The sequence below is a fragment of the Indicator indicator genome, chromosome 19, assembly GCF_027791375.1.
Source record: "Indicator indicator isolate 239-I01 chromosome 19, UM_Iind_1.1, whole genome shotgun sequence".
In the NCBI taxonomy this organism is placed as follows: Eukaryota; Metazoa; Chordata; class Aves; order Piciformes; family Indicatoridae; genus Indicator; species Indicator indicator.
Genome location: NC_072028.1, coordinates 18,165,022 through 18,178,911, shown reverse-complemented (window position 1 = coordinate 18,178,911; position 13,890 = coordinate 18,165,022). Strand labels below are relative to the sequence as shown.

The following is a 13,890-nucleotide window of genomic DNA, read 5'->3' as shown; positions in this document are numbered from 1 at the left end:
CCTTCCAAGTTTTTTTTCTGAAGCATGTGCATCAATATCAGTGTATGTTAAATAATGTATAAAGTGCATTCAGATGAAGGATGGAAAAAGGTAAAAGCCCAGTTTCCAGTGCACTAGAGGGGACTGAGGCAAAACATACTCAAATCATTGACTGGAAAGAGCTTGGTTTTGAATCAAACCCTAAGAACACATTGAGTAATGGCACAGTAATGCACACATGGTTTCTAGGAGACAACTTTAGCGTAGATACTAACTACTAGACCTATGGCTTGGCAGCATATTTGCCTCTTAAGTTTTGCAGAGCAAGGTCACGTTCTTCTGTTGATAATTACTAGAATAAAAATATGCTGAAGTTTGAAATGTTCCTCCTGCAATTGGTACTGTAAACAGCACTTAGTTTATTTTGAAATAGTGCATTAATTCTTGGGTCTTATTGTCTGCGTTTTCTTGTAGACGAAGAGCTGCTGTCTTGGACTTCCAATTAGGTTTTTGCTCTTAGAAGTGCAGCCATTTCCATCTCTAACTAGCCTCTAAGCCTAAAGCTGTTGCTGTTAACATCAGTGAATCAGCACATCTTGTTCAGAAGCTTAGTGCATAAGTAGTTAAGGGAAATCTAGGGACAGCTAAAAGCAAACACCAGCTTCAGCTTTCAGCTTCTTGTAACTCATTTGTGTCTCAGAAACTCGAGAACAGCTGCCCTAAGGATACTGCAAATGAAAACACTCTGGCATCACTCTTTTCCCTTTATACACATTGGGAATATACAGGAACTGAGCAGCACCAAAAATTCCGTTTGGTTTTACAGAAGTAGACTCCTCTATCTCCACTGTGAGAGGTCACTGCAGTGCTGGAGCCTCTTACCCCTCTTAGCACACCTGTTACTTTTGTGGAAGCATGAAGTTGGAAGATAGTGAACAACATTCCCAGTACTGTGATACTGACACCCAATAGTTACAATGTTTTTCCCTTTACATTCAAACAGGAATAAATCCTCCTGATATGAAAGTGAAAAGAAAAAAAAAAAAGATTTTTTTTTTTTTAAATTTTAACTTCCACCTCTATTTTTTATCAATTGTGCTTATTAATAGCTGGGGTTGGGGGAAATAATGTAGGATTCAAGAGCTGAATTCTTCACTCTTCTCAGTCATCCTTTTTGTCAGAGGTACTTGAGTTATCCTCTTCACTGCCTTCAGGACAGACTTTATTTCTTGTGATTGGTGTTGTTTCTGATACTGGGATTGTACTCCTTCTAACTGGACTGTGTTTGACTTCAGGTGGCTCTACGCCATCCTCCTCCAACAAATCTGACTGGTATCTCTGTAGCTCTAGGTATGTAGTAAATAACTTGGCATATTCTGGATGCTTCAGTGCAAAGTTCTTGAACTCATCTGAAAAATGCAAAACGCAGATACTATAGTGCAGCAGCAGAATCAAAGAAAATTTCAGTGCCTGTGCATTTTAACTGAAGCCGATCTCCAGTTACTTTCCTCTGAAGCATCTCAGGCACATCACCAAAATAGCAAGGTCTGTGCTTCAACTGTGTTCTCCAGGAGGTCAGAGTATTAGGACCACCAGATAATTTCAGGGAGAAAAAAAGGCAGGAAACTCACTATCAATGTGACTATCAAAGTGTTCTTTGTTACAGAAGGATGTAACTTACCATAGGACAGCTTCCCAGTCTTATCTGCATCTATTTCTTTAAAGAGCACAGCAACATCAAGCTCAGGCACCCCTAGAGCTGACTGAATGATAGAAGCAAACTCATCTTCTGTTATAGTGCCATCCTCATCCATGTCAAAGAGCTGGAAAAGACATTACAGGTAGAAATACCTCAGCAGCAGTTCACTTGTAAACCTGCTGTGGCTAAAATAACTGAATCAATATCAAAGATCACCTGAGCATTTTCCTATTTAGGACTCACAACCTGGGCATCCCTGGTCACATATTGCCTGCTTGTGCCTGAGATCTGAAAGGAGCTCCTGCTCCCTTGAATGTACTAGCAAGACACCGTAATAAAAACCAATAGAAGTTCTTAGATGTAGCCCAGTTTTGGATGTGCCAGTCCTTCTTGTTTTCTGACCCCCCCCCCCCCTATTGAGTGCTTGATCCACAAGGGGATATTGCTCCATCTGTTGTCTACTTACGACATTGAAGAATCACTGCAGGAAAAACCTCAGGCAAAAAACCTGCAAGTGCTGCTGAATCTTTTTTGGAGTTAGCCTGCCAAGTTACATATTCATTAGTGCCTTCACATGGCTTTGGAAATCCTTATCTATGAAGCTGATACCTGCAATTTTCCCCCTCCCCTTCACTTTCTAAATGTCAATTGGTTTAAGAGTATTGCTCACATTTGCATAACGGATTGAAGCTATAAACTTATGATTTGAAAGCTAACAGATTTACAGTCAGACTTCATTTGTCAGGTTTGTAGATTTACACTAAATTGAACTTACCTTAAATGCCATCTGAATAGTCTCTTCTGTGTTGGCTGGGTTACAAAGAATAGACAAACCAATGACATATTCCCTGAAGTCAATGGTGCTGTCTCCGTTCTGTTACCAAAAGCACGTGGCAGGAGTTATAGTTAGCGTTGCAAATCACTTCAAAAGTGGTTGTATAAATCAACTATGCAATGTGCACTAAGAGAGTTTACAGTACTAAAAGTATTCCTTCTTGGAAAATAGAGAAACAGCTCATTTAATGCTTGTAATACTAGGAATGAAGTAGCAATATAAGGATTTTCAATAGCTGGAAATTTGGTCTCAATTTCTATCCTATAAACACCACCAAAAAAAGATGTAAAACAGCTTACAAGGTTTTCTGTAGCACATGACCTCTAACAAGAACTGGAATACAAGTGTTTAAGGTAACCATGACAGTTTCTGTAGCACTGGCATCTGCTAAAGTTCAGGGATCAAGGCAACATCCTAGAATAAACAGGCCACCAGTGAGGCTGTTGCCTTGAATTAATTCTTCCCAGGAACCTTCACCAATAAAATATATGCCAGCAGAAGTACAGCCTGATGATGCAGTAAATCCACATGGTCTGCATCTTTACCCTATCTTTGAAGCAAATGCATTGCCCTACATGCTGTTTTGAAGCCAGCACACTGCCCTACCTTTTAGGCTGTAAGTGCAATGAATTTATTGTAACAGCCTCTCTGATAATTCCAGTTCTGAAGGGACATTTCCATCTGTGTTAACTACAAAGCTACACCAACAAAATACGTGCAGCTCGCTTTGATGGGATCAGTGATTAATTCTCTGTAAGCTATGTTACGTATTTGCAGAGAGGGAAAACGACAGATGCCTGCTGAAATACATGCTTCAGTCAACAGTGTTCCTGTGACCACACTGAAAGTTTCTTGAGAGCTTTGGGAGACATCTTATTTGAGGAAAGGCCATATAATAAGCATTAGGTGATGGGACATGGTAGTTAATGAAAGCATGGTAGGAATGATTAGTAGCTCCTGTTTTGGAACATTCACAATAAGGGCATTCATCGTAAACATAAGTGGAAAGATTTTTAAGAAGTGGACTCCCTAGACCACAGAATCACAGAAACATTCAGGTTAGAAAAGACCCTCAGGATCACCAAGTCCAACTGATAACCCTACTCTACAAAGTTCACCCCTAAACCGTATCCCCAAGCTCCACATCCAAACGACCTTTAAACACAGCCAGGGTTGGTGACTGGGCAGCCCATTTCAATGCCTGACCACTCCTTCTATGAAAAATTTTTTCCTAATGTCCAATCATAGCTTGAGGCTGTTCCTTTTTGTTCTGTCACTAATTACCTGTGACAAGAGACCAGCAGCAGCCTCGCTACAACATCCTTTCAGGTAGTTGTAGAGAGCAATGAGGTCTCCCTTCAGCCCTCTTTTCCAAACTAAACAGCCCCAGCTCCCTCAGTCGTTCCTCATAAGATTTATTCTCCAGGTCCTTCACCAGCTTCATTGCCCTCCTCTGCACTTGCACCAGCACCTTGACATCTCTCTTGTATTGAGATGCCCAAAACTGGACACAATACTTGAGGTGTGGCCTCACCAGAGCTGACTACAAGGGGACAATTTTCTCTTCCTACTTCTGCTGGACACAGCATTTCTGATCTGAGAGCTGCACAAAACTTATTTAGCCATGAGAGAGAGAGGTGGTCTCCTCAGTAAATCTGGAGTGAACAACCAGATCTAGATTCTGTTTCTGGCTATCCTACCAACTTCTGCCCAATTGAGCACACCAGCTGCAACTTTTCTGTTCTTGATCTTCTGCTGGGGAATAGTGGGGTATGGAGCTTGCAACAGGAGTATGCTAAAGCTGCTCTGCAGAGCGCTCTGAAAAGTTCTATGAAACTTCTGTTACTGAATTTAGGTTTTAATATCACAGTATCATAGTACATTGGAGGTTAGAAGGGACCTCCAGTGATCATCAGGTCCAACCCCCCTGCCAAAGCAGGATCACCTAGAGTAGTCTGCACAGGAATGCATCCAGACAGGTTTTGAATGTGTCCAGAGAAGGAGACTTCACAGCCTCTGGGCAGCCTGTTCCATCGCTCCATCACCCTCACTGAGTAACAAAGTAATGTGTAATAGCATGTTCAGTACTGAGTTTTCTGTACTAAGCTATAAATTTGACAGGATTTAAAACTGCTAGAAGTTTTTTTAGCCTTCAAATCCAGTTCAGGACTATCTGCACAGACAGCTCTTATTTTCTTCATATTGATGGTCTTAACCAATCTCTTTTGAAGACACACAACCTTTGAACATCTTGTATTTTAAAAACCTGTGAATTTTAGGGAAACTCTTTAGGTAGCAAAGGTATGAACAGTCTTTAAGTTACTTTCACATGGACTATAACTTGCCAGTTTTTAATTATTAGAAAAGGACAAGGTTCTCTCATAAATGCTGTTGTATTTACAAATCTCATCTCTGCTCTGACTCTGCTGCAGAGATTGATTTAAATATTTTGGCTACATCATAGTTCTCATAACAGAGATAAAGGTATCATTATAAACCTAAACTTTGAACAACTGAAGCAGGAGTGCTTCAGTTCTTCCGCGTTCCATGGAGTATTATTTTTGGACAGCTTCATAGATTGTTCTTAGCAAAGGATTCATTGATATGATTAGAGTATTTTTTTAAATTTATTTTTAAAGTTGAGAACATGTATCACAGTAAAAGAATTGGAAAGTAAATTTTAAATAAAATAGCCTCATTAAAAACAACTTCTGAAATAAGTTAACACGTCTCTGGCTGCACATGGTATAATGATAAAAGCTAATGAGGATCATGGTACTTTCATTAAAAATGCAAAAACCTAGTAAACAAAATTGAGTGCAGTCTGAAATACACAACTCCAGCCATTTGAGTAGGAAGATGTACTTGCAAGATCATGTTCTGACTGGCTGTACTAAACCCTAGGATGCTGGCTAACTTCCAAATGTTCTGGCATTTTGGTTAAGGGGAAACAACAGTGTTGTGGCCTGGAAAAAGAGATGGGAGTTAAACTCAAATGCAGGAAAACCTTCACTGCCTGTGTAGCACAACTGCAAACAAGCACTTGAAACAGTCTTTCTAGTAGAGTATCAATATTTAGGTACTTTTATTTATAAAATAATATAACCCTCAACAACCCTTGTTTTCTTTATGGAAACTAGTTTTCTGCTACTGTTTTCACTACAGTTTTACTACTACTGCTATGGTAACTAGGGTTTTGTTGTTGATTTTTATTTACTGTAATACAGTAAATCTTACACTTCCAGAAACAATGCTTCTATTGTCATAAGCAGTCCCTATTTAGAATTGCACAAAGACTGCAACACAGGTGCAGTCAGTAAAGTTTCAAATACTACCACCTCAAAATTTTTTTCTCGCTATGCAAAGTAATGGGAAAACCCAAGTGTGTGTGTGTGTGCATGCACCAGTCGTTCACGTTTAGCTAAGGAAACCCTCAATCACTTACAGGGCCACTACAGGGAAGCTACGACTGGGCCATTTGGGGAGGAACTGCAGATGCACCCCTTGAGTTAATATCCAGGCTCATCATGTAAGAGGCTATTGCTATAACTCCAAATTTTCCACCACCTGTTGATACATGCAAGTTCGAACATGTCAGAAAGGGAAATTCTGAAACAAACCTGGTAGGATAGTGCTTACCTGGAGGTGTCACACTGTCCCTTGTGCTCAGTTTTCTGTTACTCTGAGACCAAAGACCACAGTGGGTGGGTAAATGTGCATTTGCACTGAAGAACTGGGAGGAGTGTGAATGCCATTAGGAAGGAGCTGACCTCTTCCATCACAGTTCGGGTCAACACAAATATTTTTACTGATTCTGTGACCCAGCTTGGTGTTAAATAATGTACAAAAGATAAAAAAGCCTGGGCAGAAGCTGTAGGTTATTTTTTCCTAAGCTGCAAGTAAAAGGCTTCTTCTGCAAGTATACCAGGGAGGAGTCACTTTGGAAAATGTCAAGTGCCAACTAACTGCAAGATTCAGAAATCAGAGTGAGGTAACTTTAGAAATAAACCCAACCCAAAGTACACCATTAGCATTCAGATGCCCTGTAGGTATTGTGTGGTATTTCTCAATTAGTCACTGATGTCTCCTTTGGGAGGGGCACCTGGACTCTTAACATCTTGGAGACATCCTGTAGTGGAAGATTTCACTCCTCAACTCTGCCTCCAGGCAGCTAGCACACACCTTAGCTAATTTTCTTTTAAAGCAGCAGAGCCCTGATGAGAAATCCACGTTGTTATGTTGCAGTGCAAGAGCTGTTTTCATCAACTATATGTAATTCTTCATGCAAAGAAATGTTTCTTTCACTGTTTATGTTACTCCTTGCCCTTTTACTCAAAAGTTGACAACTTAAAACTGCCTCAATTCCCACTAGCTTGAGCATGATGTTGCACCCTGATAAAATTTACCTGGGATAGCCAGAGATTGATTTTGGCTGGCTGACTGCTATGTTACTGCATTATTAAAGCAGGCATCTCTAAATATAAATGTAGTATTTTAGGTTGCTGTCATTATACCTATAGTAAGGCTAGAAGGAAAGACAGAAAAAAATACTTGATAGAATTGTACAAAGGAGGAAAAGGTTGTAGAAGTAGCCTTATATAAGTCTGCGATTTTGTTCTGGCCAGCAGGTAGACCTGACAATACCACTCAGGTTTTGCTTCAGCAGACAAGCATGAAGAAGCAGAAGCAGGGAGGAAATGAAAGAGGCTTATGTAAATTAATTATCATTACAGTTATTGCAACTCTCATGTTTTTCCTCTTGTTAGAAGTAACTGCACAACTCTCTTTACTAGTGACTGCCTTCAGGCAAAAGGAGTTTTATTCCTGCTTAGTGAGTGCTGACAAATCTGAACAGTAACATCAACACCAAACTTAGAAGCCTTTTATATCCTAGTTATACTCAGCTATAAGTCACTTTACATGAAGAAATAACTAAGCTTTGATCCTGAAACATATTCCCTCACTTCAGGGTCTAGAGAGAGTTTTCTGTGACACATACGGCTGTCCGACTGACACAAACCCTTAACAGATTAATGCATGCACAAGAGGAATCACCACACTTCTAAGCTGAGCTATCTACTGCTAGAAACATTTACCCTAGAATAAGGAAAAGACTAAAGTTCTGTAGTACAGGATTGTCATTTTCCATGCATATCCTCCAGATGAAGCTTATTCTCTGCTGTGCCTTCACGAATACATGGTCAGCTGCAGCCAGTCTTCCATGGTCATTTTGATCTGTCCACTTCCATCTCGGTCCAGGGACTTGAAAGCCCGGAACATGCAGTCCAGTCGTACCAGGCAGCTAATAAAGCTGTTGAAATCCATGCTCCCATCCTCGTTGGCGTATCTGCGCACAATTACCTGGCGGAGCTGCTCGTTCAGATGGAACCCTGCAGCCTTCAAGGCGTCTGGCAGCTGAGCTCTCCCAACAGTGCCTGACTGATGGGCATCATACTGCTTGTATACACACTGCCACTTCTTGATGTTGTTCCACAGGTACTTGAACTCCTCAAAGCCCAGCTTGCCACTTGTATCACTGTCCATGACAGCTACCATGCTACGGCATGTGTCTAAGCTGAAGCCATCTGTCTTCAAGTCTTGATGTTTGGAAATGACTTTGTTAAGAATGTCCCTTAGCTCTCCGGCAGACACTTCCATATCATCTCCAGCCAGCTGAGCAAAATGGCGACGAAACTGTCTGATCTCTTCACTCTCATAAGCTTCCACATTTGTGAAATGGTTGTGAGGAGGTGGAGGTGGCTCTGGATTATACTGAGCTGCTGCTTCACTTATCAGATTGACAAGACCTCCAACAAGTCCTCCAATATTACCTCCATGTCCACCTCCTGTTAGGAGACCTCCAAGGCCACGTGCAAGGTTCGCTCCACGACTACTACCAGTCGCTCCACTCAGCAAAGCTTTAGCAAGGAACATGGCGAAGGTTTGCGAAGGGATTTACACAGAGATCCAGCACTTCTGTAACTCTGGGGAGCTGTATTGTGTCTGAGCTGGGTGTGGGCAAAACACAATTGCTCTGCCTGCTCAGACTTTACCTGTCTGTGCATGTCTACAGCTGCCAGAGTTACCTCAGGTGTCAGTAGTTTCTGTCAGTTGTAGACATGCCTCTTTCTTTTTCTCTTCTCTGCATGGTTGGCTTTATGTGATTAGAGGAATCATTTTAGGAAAAAAAACAATAATGAGGCTGAAAGCCACAGAGCAGAAGCCTCAAAATACCTGTGCTCCTAACAGAAGAAATTTGAAAACAGCTCTGCCACATCAGTGTGACTGTTCCTCAGAGATGTACACAGCAAAAGCTTACTAGAGCCTTGCCTGTTCTTGCAGTGTTTTATGCCTTCAACTTGTTAGTGAACTGAGCATTACATCGCTAATTCTGGTCACTGGCACTGTTGTGCCAGATAAGGAAAAGTGAAAGGAGTCTTGACTGCTTTAATTATTCCAGTTGCCACACCATACTGCCATATGTACTGTGCTTCAAGACTCATACATGTGTTCATAGGAGCCCATGCCCCAGGGTGGAGAGCCAAGAATGAAGAAAAGATGAGTACCTAGCTCTGCTGGAGCTTCTGTGCAGTCAGCAATTAAGGAAATACACTTGAGTCTTCTCTATTTTAGAGCATGTAAAATCCTTTTATCTGGAAAAATCCTGAAACAGCTTTTATCAGCATTATACAGTGCAGTGACCTTCCAAGGACAGGTGTACTGCTAAAGCAAACTTGGTCAGAAAGAACGATGCTGAGTTGGGAGAGCTGCTGTAATAAGAAACAAAGTCCAGAAGCTCTTGCAGTACAACGTGCTGCTTGTACTGTAGCACATACTGGTGCCTAGAAGTAAGATGAATTCTATGCTATGCTGTCATCACTGATACTTCTGTTATAGTCAGAGGGGCATATCCATACAGAAAATTTTCACATCTTCAGAGAGAAACAGGAAATAAGAGAGATCACCACTGACTATGGGGGAAAACCCCATTGATGAGATGAACACACAGCCTCCTTTATGGCTGAAGGTAGGCAAGAGGAGTCCTTGCAATGTCTAATAGCACCCTTCACAAACAGCAGGAACATACATGCTAGTCAGCTTCAGTCTGCCTGAAGTTACCTACTTACAACTTCATCAGTTAATTACGCTGTCAAGGTGTACATAAACTCATAATGGGGGGTAGGCAGAAAGAAATACTCAGCCAATACCAGCATGAAGATTATCATCTGATGGTGGTGCAACAGGTTGGCCCAAGAAACGGCTGTCATCTCACAAGCTGCAAACTGACCAAACTTTTTCTATAGAAACTATCTTGCCTGCAGGAGTTGTTAATCAAGAAGCATTTACTAAGCTGGACATAAAATAAATATCCTCTTGGGATGTGATTTTTAACAAAACATTGTCAACAAGTCATGTAGCAGCTACTCACCCTGTCAAAGAGCAGAAACAGCTCTTTAAGGACATCTGAAATAGGCAGCTTCAAGTACTCTGCAAACTCCTCGATTCCAATTCTCCCTCCTTTGGAAGCACTTGCAATAGCAGCAAAGGTATCCAGCTGCTCTCTGACATGGTTCCATTTTAGGCTATGTGAACAAGAGAGGGAGGAGATATTTGTAAACAGCAGATCTTGGACAGATGGAATTTCAGTAGGAGTTATTGCATTGTTCAGACAAAAAAAATAGCCAAACAAAACATGTGTGTACAGCATTTAGAAATGTTGCACTCCCAACTTGGTATTTTATATGAAATCAGCAATTAGTGACAGTTATTAACATTAAAAGCAGATAGTACTATGTTTGGATATATTAGATTTCCTTAGAGTCACTTCCCAAACCTAGAATCATTGGTGCAGTTACTAGGCTAGTCTAGCAGAGTTTTTCATGACCATAAATTCAGGTGCAGCATTATTTGCTGCATTGTGCTCTCAGGTGAGTATTTCCTGAACAGAAGGGAATAGATCTCAGCACTGTTAGCTGACTCTCCACCCAAACATTACTACTGCTACAGCCTGAGAACTGTCTGCTCTCTCTGCAACACACACCACTGCACCTCAGTAAGAACAACTAGGATTGCCAGGTGTGGGATAACTGCCTAGCTTGTTATGGGACAGGAAGGCAAGTTGATTTAGTAGTTTTGGGACCAAGGTCATTTGCAGTCAGCAGGTGTTTGTTTTCAATGAAGCTCTGTGAAGCTGTCCCACCAAAGAGCTGAAGGAGGAAGTCTTACGAAGATAAGATGTCTCTGTTTTGGCTCCAACTGATGATGCAAGGTTAAAATAACATAAATGCCCAACTTCAAAACAGATTTTGAATGCCAGAGTGCCTGAGTGAGGCCCTTTGCCTAATTAACCACAATTTTAATATTAAAGTTAACACCCAGAGCCAAACTAAGTAGATGCTAAACATCTATTGCATCACCCAAATCATGCTAAATGTCACCTAGAAGGCACCTTCAATATATGCTGAACTTTTGCTGCAGCTCTGTTATATGTTGAAGCTATTGCAAAAGTCTCAGTCTCTGACTTTGTCAGATGTTACAGGATTCATTAATCAGAGATCAATCATCTTGCATTTTTCTTCTTGTAACACTGCCCCCCAGAATTACTTGGGATTAGTTTAGACTGGGATTTTTCTCATCTCTGATTTCCATGTATCTTATGTATGTAATTGGATCCATAAATACACTGTGTTATGCATGGCCAAGTCAATTGTCAGGTCATTTATCCTTTTGTAGATGGCCATAAACACCTGCAGCACTGCAGTAATTACAGTAACCAACAGTTAAACTTCCTTACTTGAGCTTCTTGCTAATTTTGGTGAACTCCACCAGCCCAGCTTCCATGGGTAAAGTCAGCTGTCCAGCTGTAATCATCAGTCTGCAGTCTTCAAAGGTGTGATCAGTGACTGGCACATTCAAAGCACTGAAACAAAATTAAGAAAAAAGAAAAATCAAGATCTTAAAATTACTTTTAGTTGACTGTTTCCTTTCTGTGGGAACTTCTCTGGTGGGTAGTTATGATATGGCTGGAGAAGAGAAGGCTCTGAGGTGACCTTATTGTAGCCTTCAAGTATCTGAAGGGGGCCTACAAGAAAGCTGGGGAGGGACTTCTTAGGATATCAGGTAGTGATAGGACTAGGGGGAATGGAATAAAGCTGGAAGTGGGGAGATTCAGACTGGACATGAGGAAGAAGTTCTTCATCATGAGAGTGGCGAGACCCTGGAATGGGTTGTCCAGGGAGGTGTTTAAGGCCAGGCTGGATGAGGCTCTGCCCAGCCTGATGTAGTGTGAGGTGTCCCTGCCCATGGAAGGGGGGTTGGAACTGGCTGCTCCTTGTGGTCTCTTCCAACCCTGACTGATTCTATGATTTTAAATAATCTCTAGTGTCTAGACTTGACGTGTTTAAAAAGAGAGCCTTGCCACTTTCAACTGTGATAATTTTAGTATCACTGCCTTCCTTTTTACTCAAGAAGAACTGGGGAAAATGAAATAATAAAGGACCCTTCCGTACTATTTTGTGAAACTATGCAGAGAAACTACATATGGTAGTTTCATAATGTTTATTCCAGTTTTACTTGAACATGCTGTGTTCCCTTCTTTATGCTCTGTGTAAAAGCAATCAGTGTTTTAGTACAGGAATTTAATAATTCCTATATATAGTATCTGGGATTTGATTCAATTGTACTATATGGGTAGGATATAAAAGAAAGGTTCTCAGAGATTTTACTCTTAGCTGAGTACATACGTTGCCATGGTTTGTCGGACTCTGTTGGCAAAAAGAATGGGATCATTCTTTTCTTCTTCAGTGGGAACATGTACAGGCAGGAACTGAAAGAGATGAGTTTTCTAATCAATTCAATAATCATCTCTTTAACAAGAAATTGTCCATGTTGCTAAGATTGTTTTGGAACAGGAGGGGAAAAAGAAAAAAACAGCCATGCAATGAAGGAACTGGACACTAGAGGTCTCAACCGCCTCGGAAACCACTCTGGCTCTTCTGCTCTAGCCACACAAATGACGTTTAGTCCCAAATTACCTGTTTAAGATCGGTAGAAGCTACTTCAGTATAAAAAATCAACCGCCCAAAGAAGGAAAGTATAATAAATGCATACTTAGTTAGAAAGTTAAATGCTACACTGGCAAGAAAGTGAGTCTGTACACCCCTTTATAAGTGATGTTATATACCAGTCTAGTGTGAGTACACTACTACTGCAGTCCCATCTCCTACCTGGTAATTGCATCTGTCAGCAAGTGACTGAGAAGCTTCCTGTAAGCTTTTCCTCCATGAAAAAACGTTAAGGACTCTTAGCTCAGAATTGTATGTACAGCACTAATCAGATACTGTAAAACTTTAGAACTCCAAGCAGAGAATAAAGATCCCCAACAAAACAACCACCCCCTTGCCTCCCTCAGCCCCTCTTCCCAAACCTAGAAAACACTCCAGATATCTAAGTGCCAATACATTCACTGTTGAGGATTTATTCAAGAAAAGAAGCTGAAGTAGCATTACACTAAAGATACACCATTGATGAATTATCTAATACGGCACGGATCAGCATCTGTTTGTTTACAAAGTAGTGTGTGTGTCTTGTTCTTTTGAGTTTGGTCTACAGGGTTCATTTGCAACTCTGCTTTATATTATGGTTATAATTGATCTGAGTTCTGATACTCTCCACCCTGCAATCCTGCCCTTAAATTCTAGAATACAGTAATTCCAGAATAAGTGTTGCTTATGCTTCATTGGAAGACATAGTTGTAAGTTATGTGTCAATATGTTTCTTCAGTTCTACTGGAGTTGCTGGCAATGCACTAATACAGAGGTGTCTGTCCCATTAAATGCAGTCCCTCCCAAACAGCCTTTATATGTTTGTAAGGAATGCTGCCTTTTCATGATTAAAACCAGAAAGTTTAAGGAATCGGTTATCTGTCAAATAGCCATAAAAGCTAAAAGCTTTCTCCCCTGCAAGGACAGCAAAGGTCCAGCTGCTCACAGGAAGGGTCGAGATTTCATTTCTTCTGTAAGCAGTTGCCAGTTCTGTCAGACATCTGGCCCTGTCAGAAATCAGTTAAATAAAGGAAGGACAGGCACACTGTGCCAGAACTGTGTCATCACCAGGTGAGATGAAGTCATAACTGACAAGTTTATCTGTGCAGACATGAGTCTTGGTCTTGAAAGTGGTCATTATATCATTTGGGGCTAAGGTCCTGCTCAGACAGTAACCTAAATTAGTGAGGTTAAACATGCTTCCATCTCCTTCAAAAAAGCTACCTACAATTAGGAATAAAACCAGTTTGCCAAAAACCACAGCTGGGGTGATGAATTTGGCTCCCTGACATTGTGAAGTGACATGCATGCTCTCTAACACACCCAGCTCTTAC

At 41.0% G+C, this 13,890-nt stretch overlaps 2 protein-coding genes across 2 annotated transcripts in view; both read right to left on the bottom strand.

The window, feature by feature from the left end:
* Positions 1-1,140: 1,140 nt before the first annotated feature.
* LPCAT2 (lysophosphatidylcholine acyltransferase 2) overlaps positions 1,141-13,890 on the bottom strand; it is a 31,347-nt gene continuing 18,597 nt past the window's right edge. The window contains exons 10-15 of the mRNA XM_054389639.1: positions 12,257-12,339; positions 11,308-11,433; positions 9,943-10,096; positions 2,454-2,552; positions 1,661-1,802; positions 1,141-1,388 (exon numbers count right to left, since the gene is read on the bottom strand). Coding sequence (XP_054245614.1) covers positions 1,141-1,388; positions 1,661-1,802; positions 2,454-2,552; positions 9,943-10,096; positions 11,308-11,433; positions 12,257-12,339 — 852 coding nt within the window. The remainder of the gene's footprint in view (positions 1,389-1,660; positions 1,803-2,453; positions 2,553-9,942; positions 10,097-11,307; positions 11,434-12,256; positions 12,340-13,890) is intronic.
* Positions 7,701-8,560, bottom strand: CAPNS2 (calpain small subunit 2). The gene has a single exon (XM_054389640.1). It carries the CDS (start codon positions 8,445-8,447, stop codon positions 7,701-7,703), a length of 747 nt encoding a protein of 248 aa, XP_054245615.1. The 5' UTR covers positions 8,448-8,560.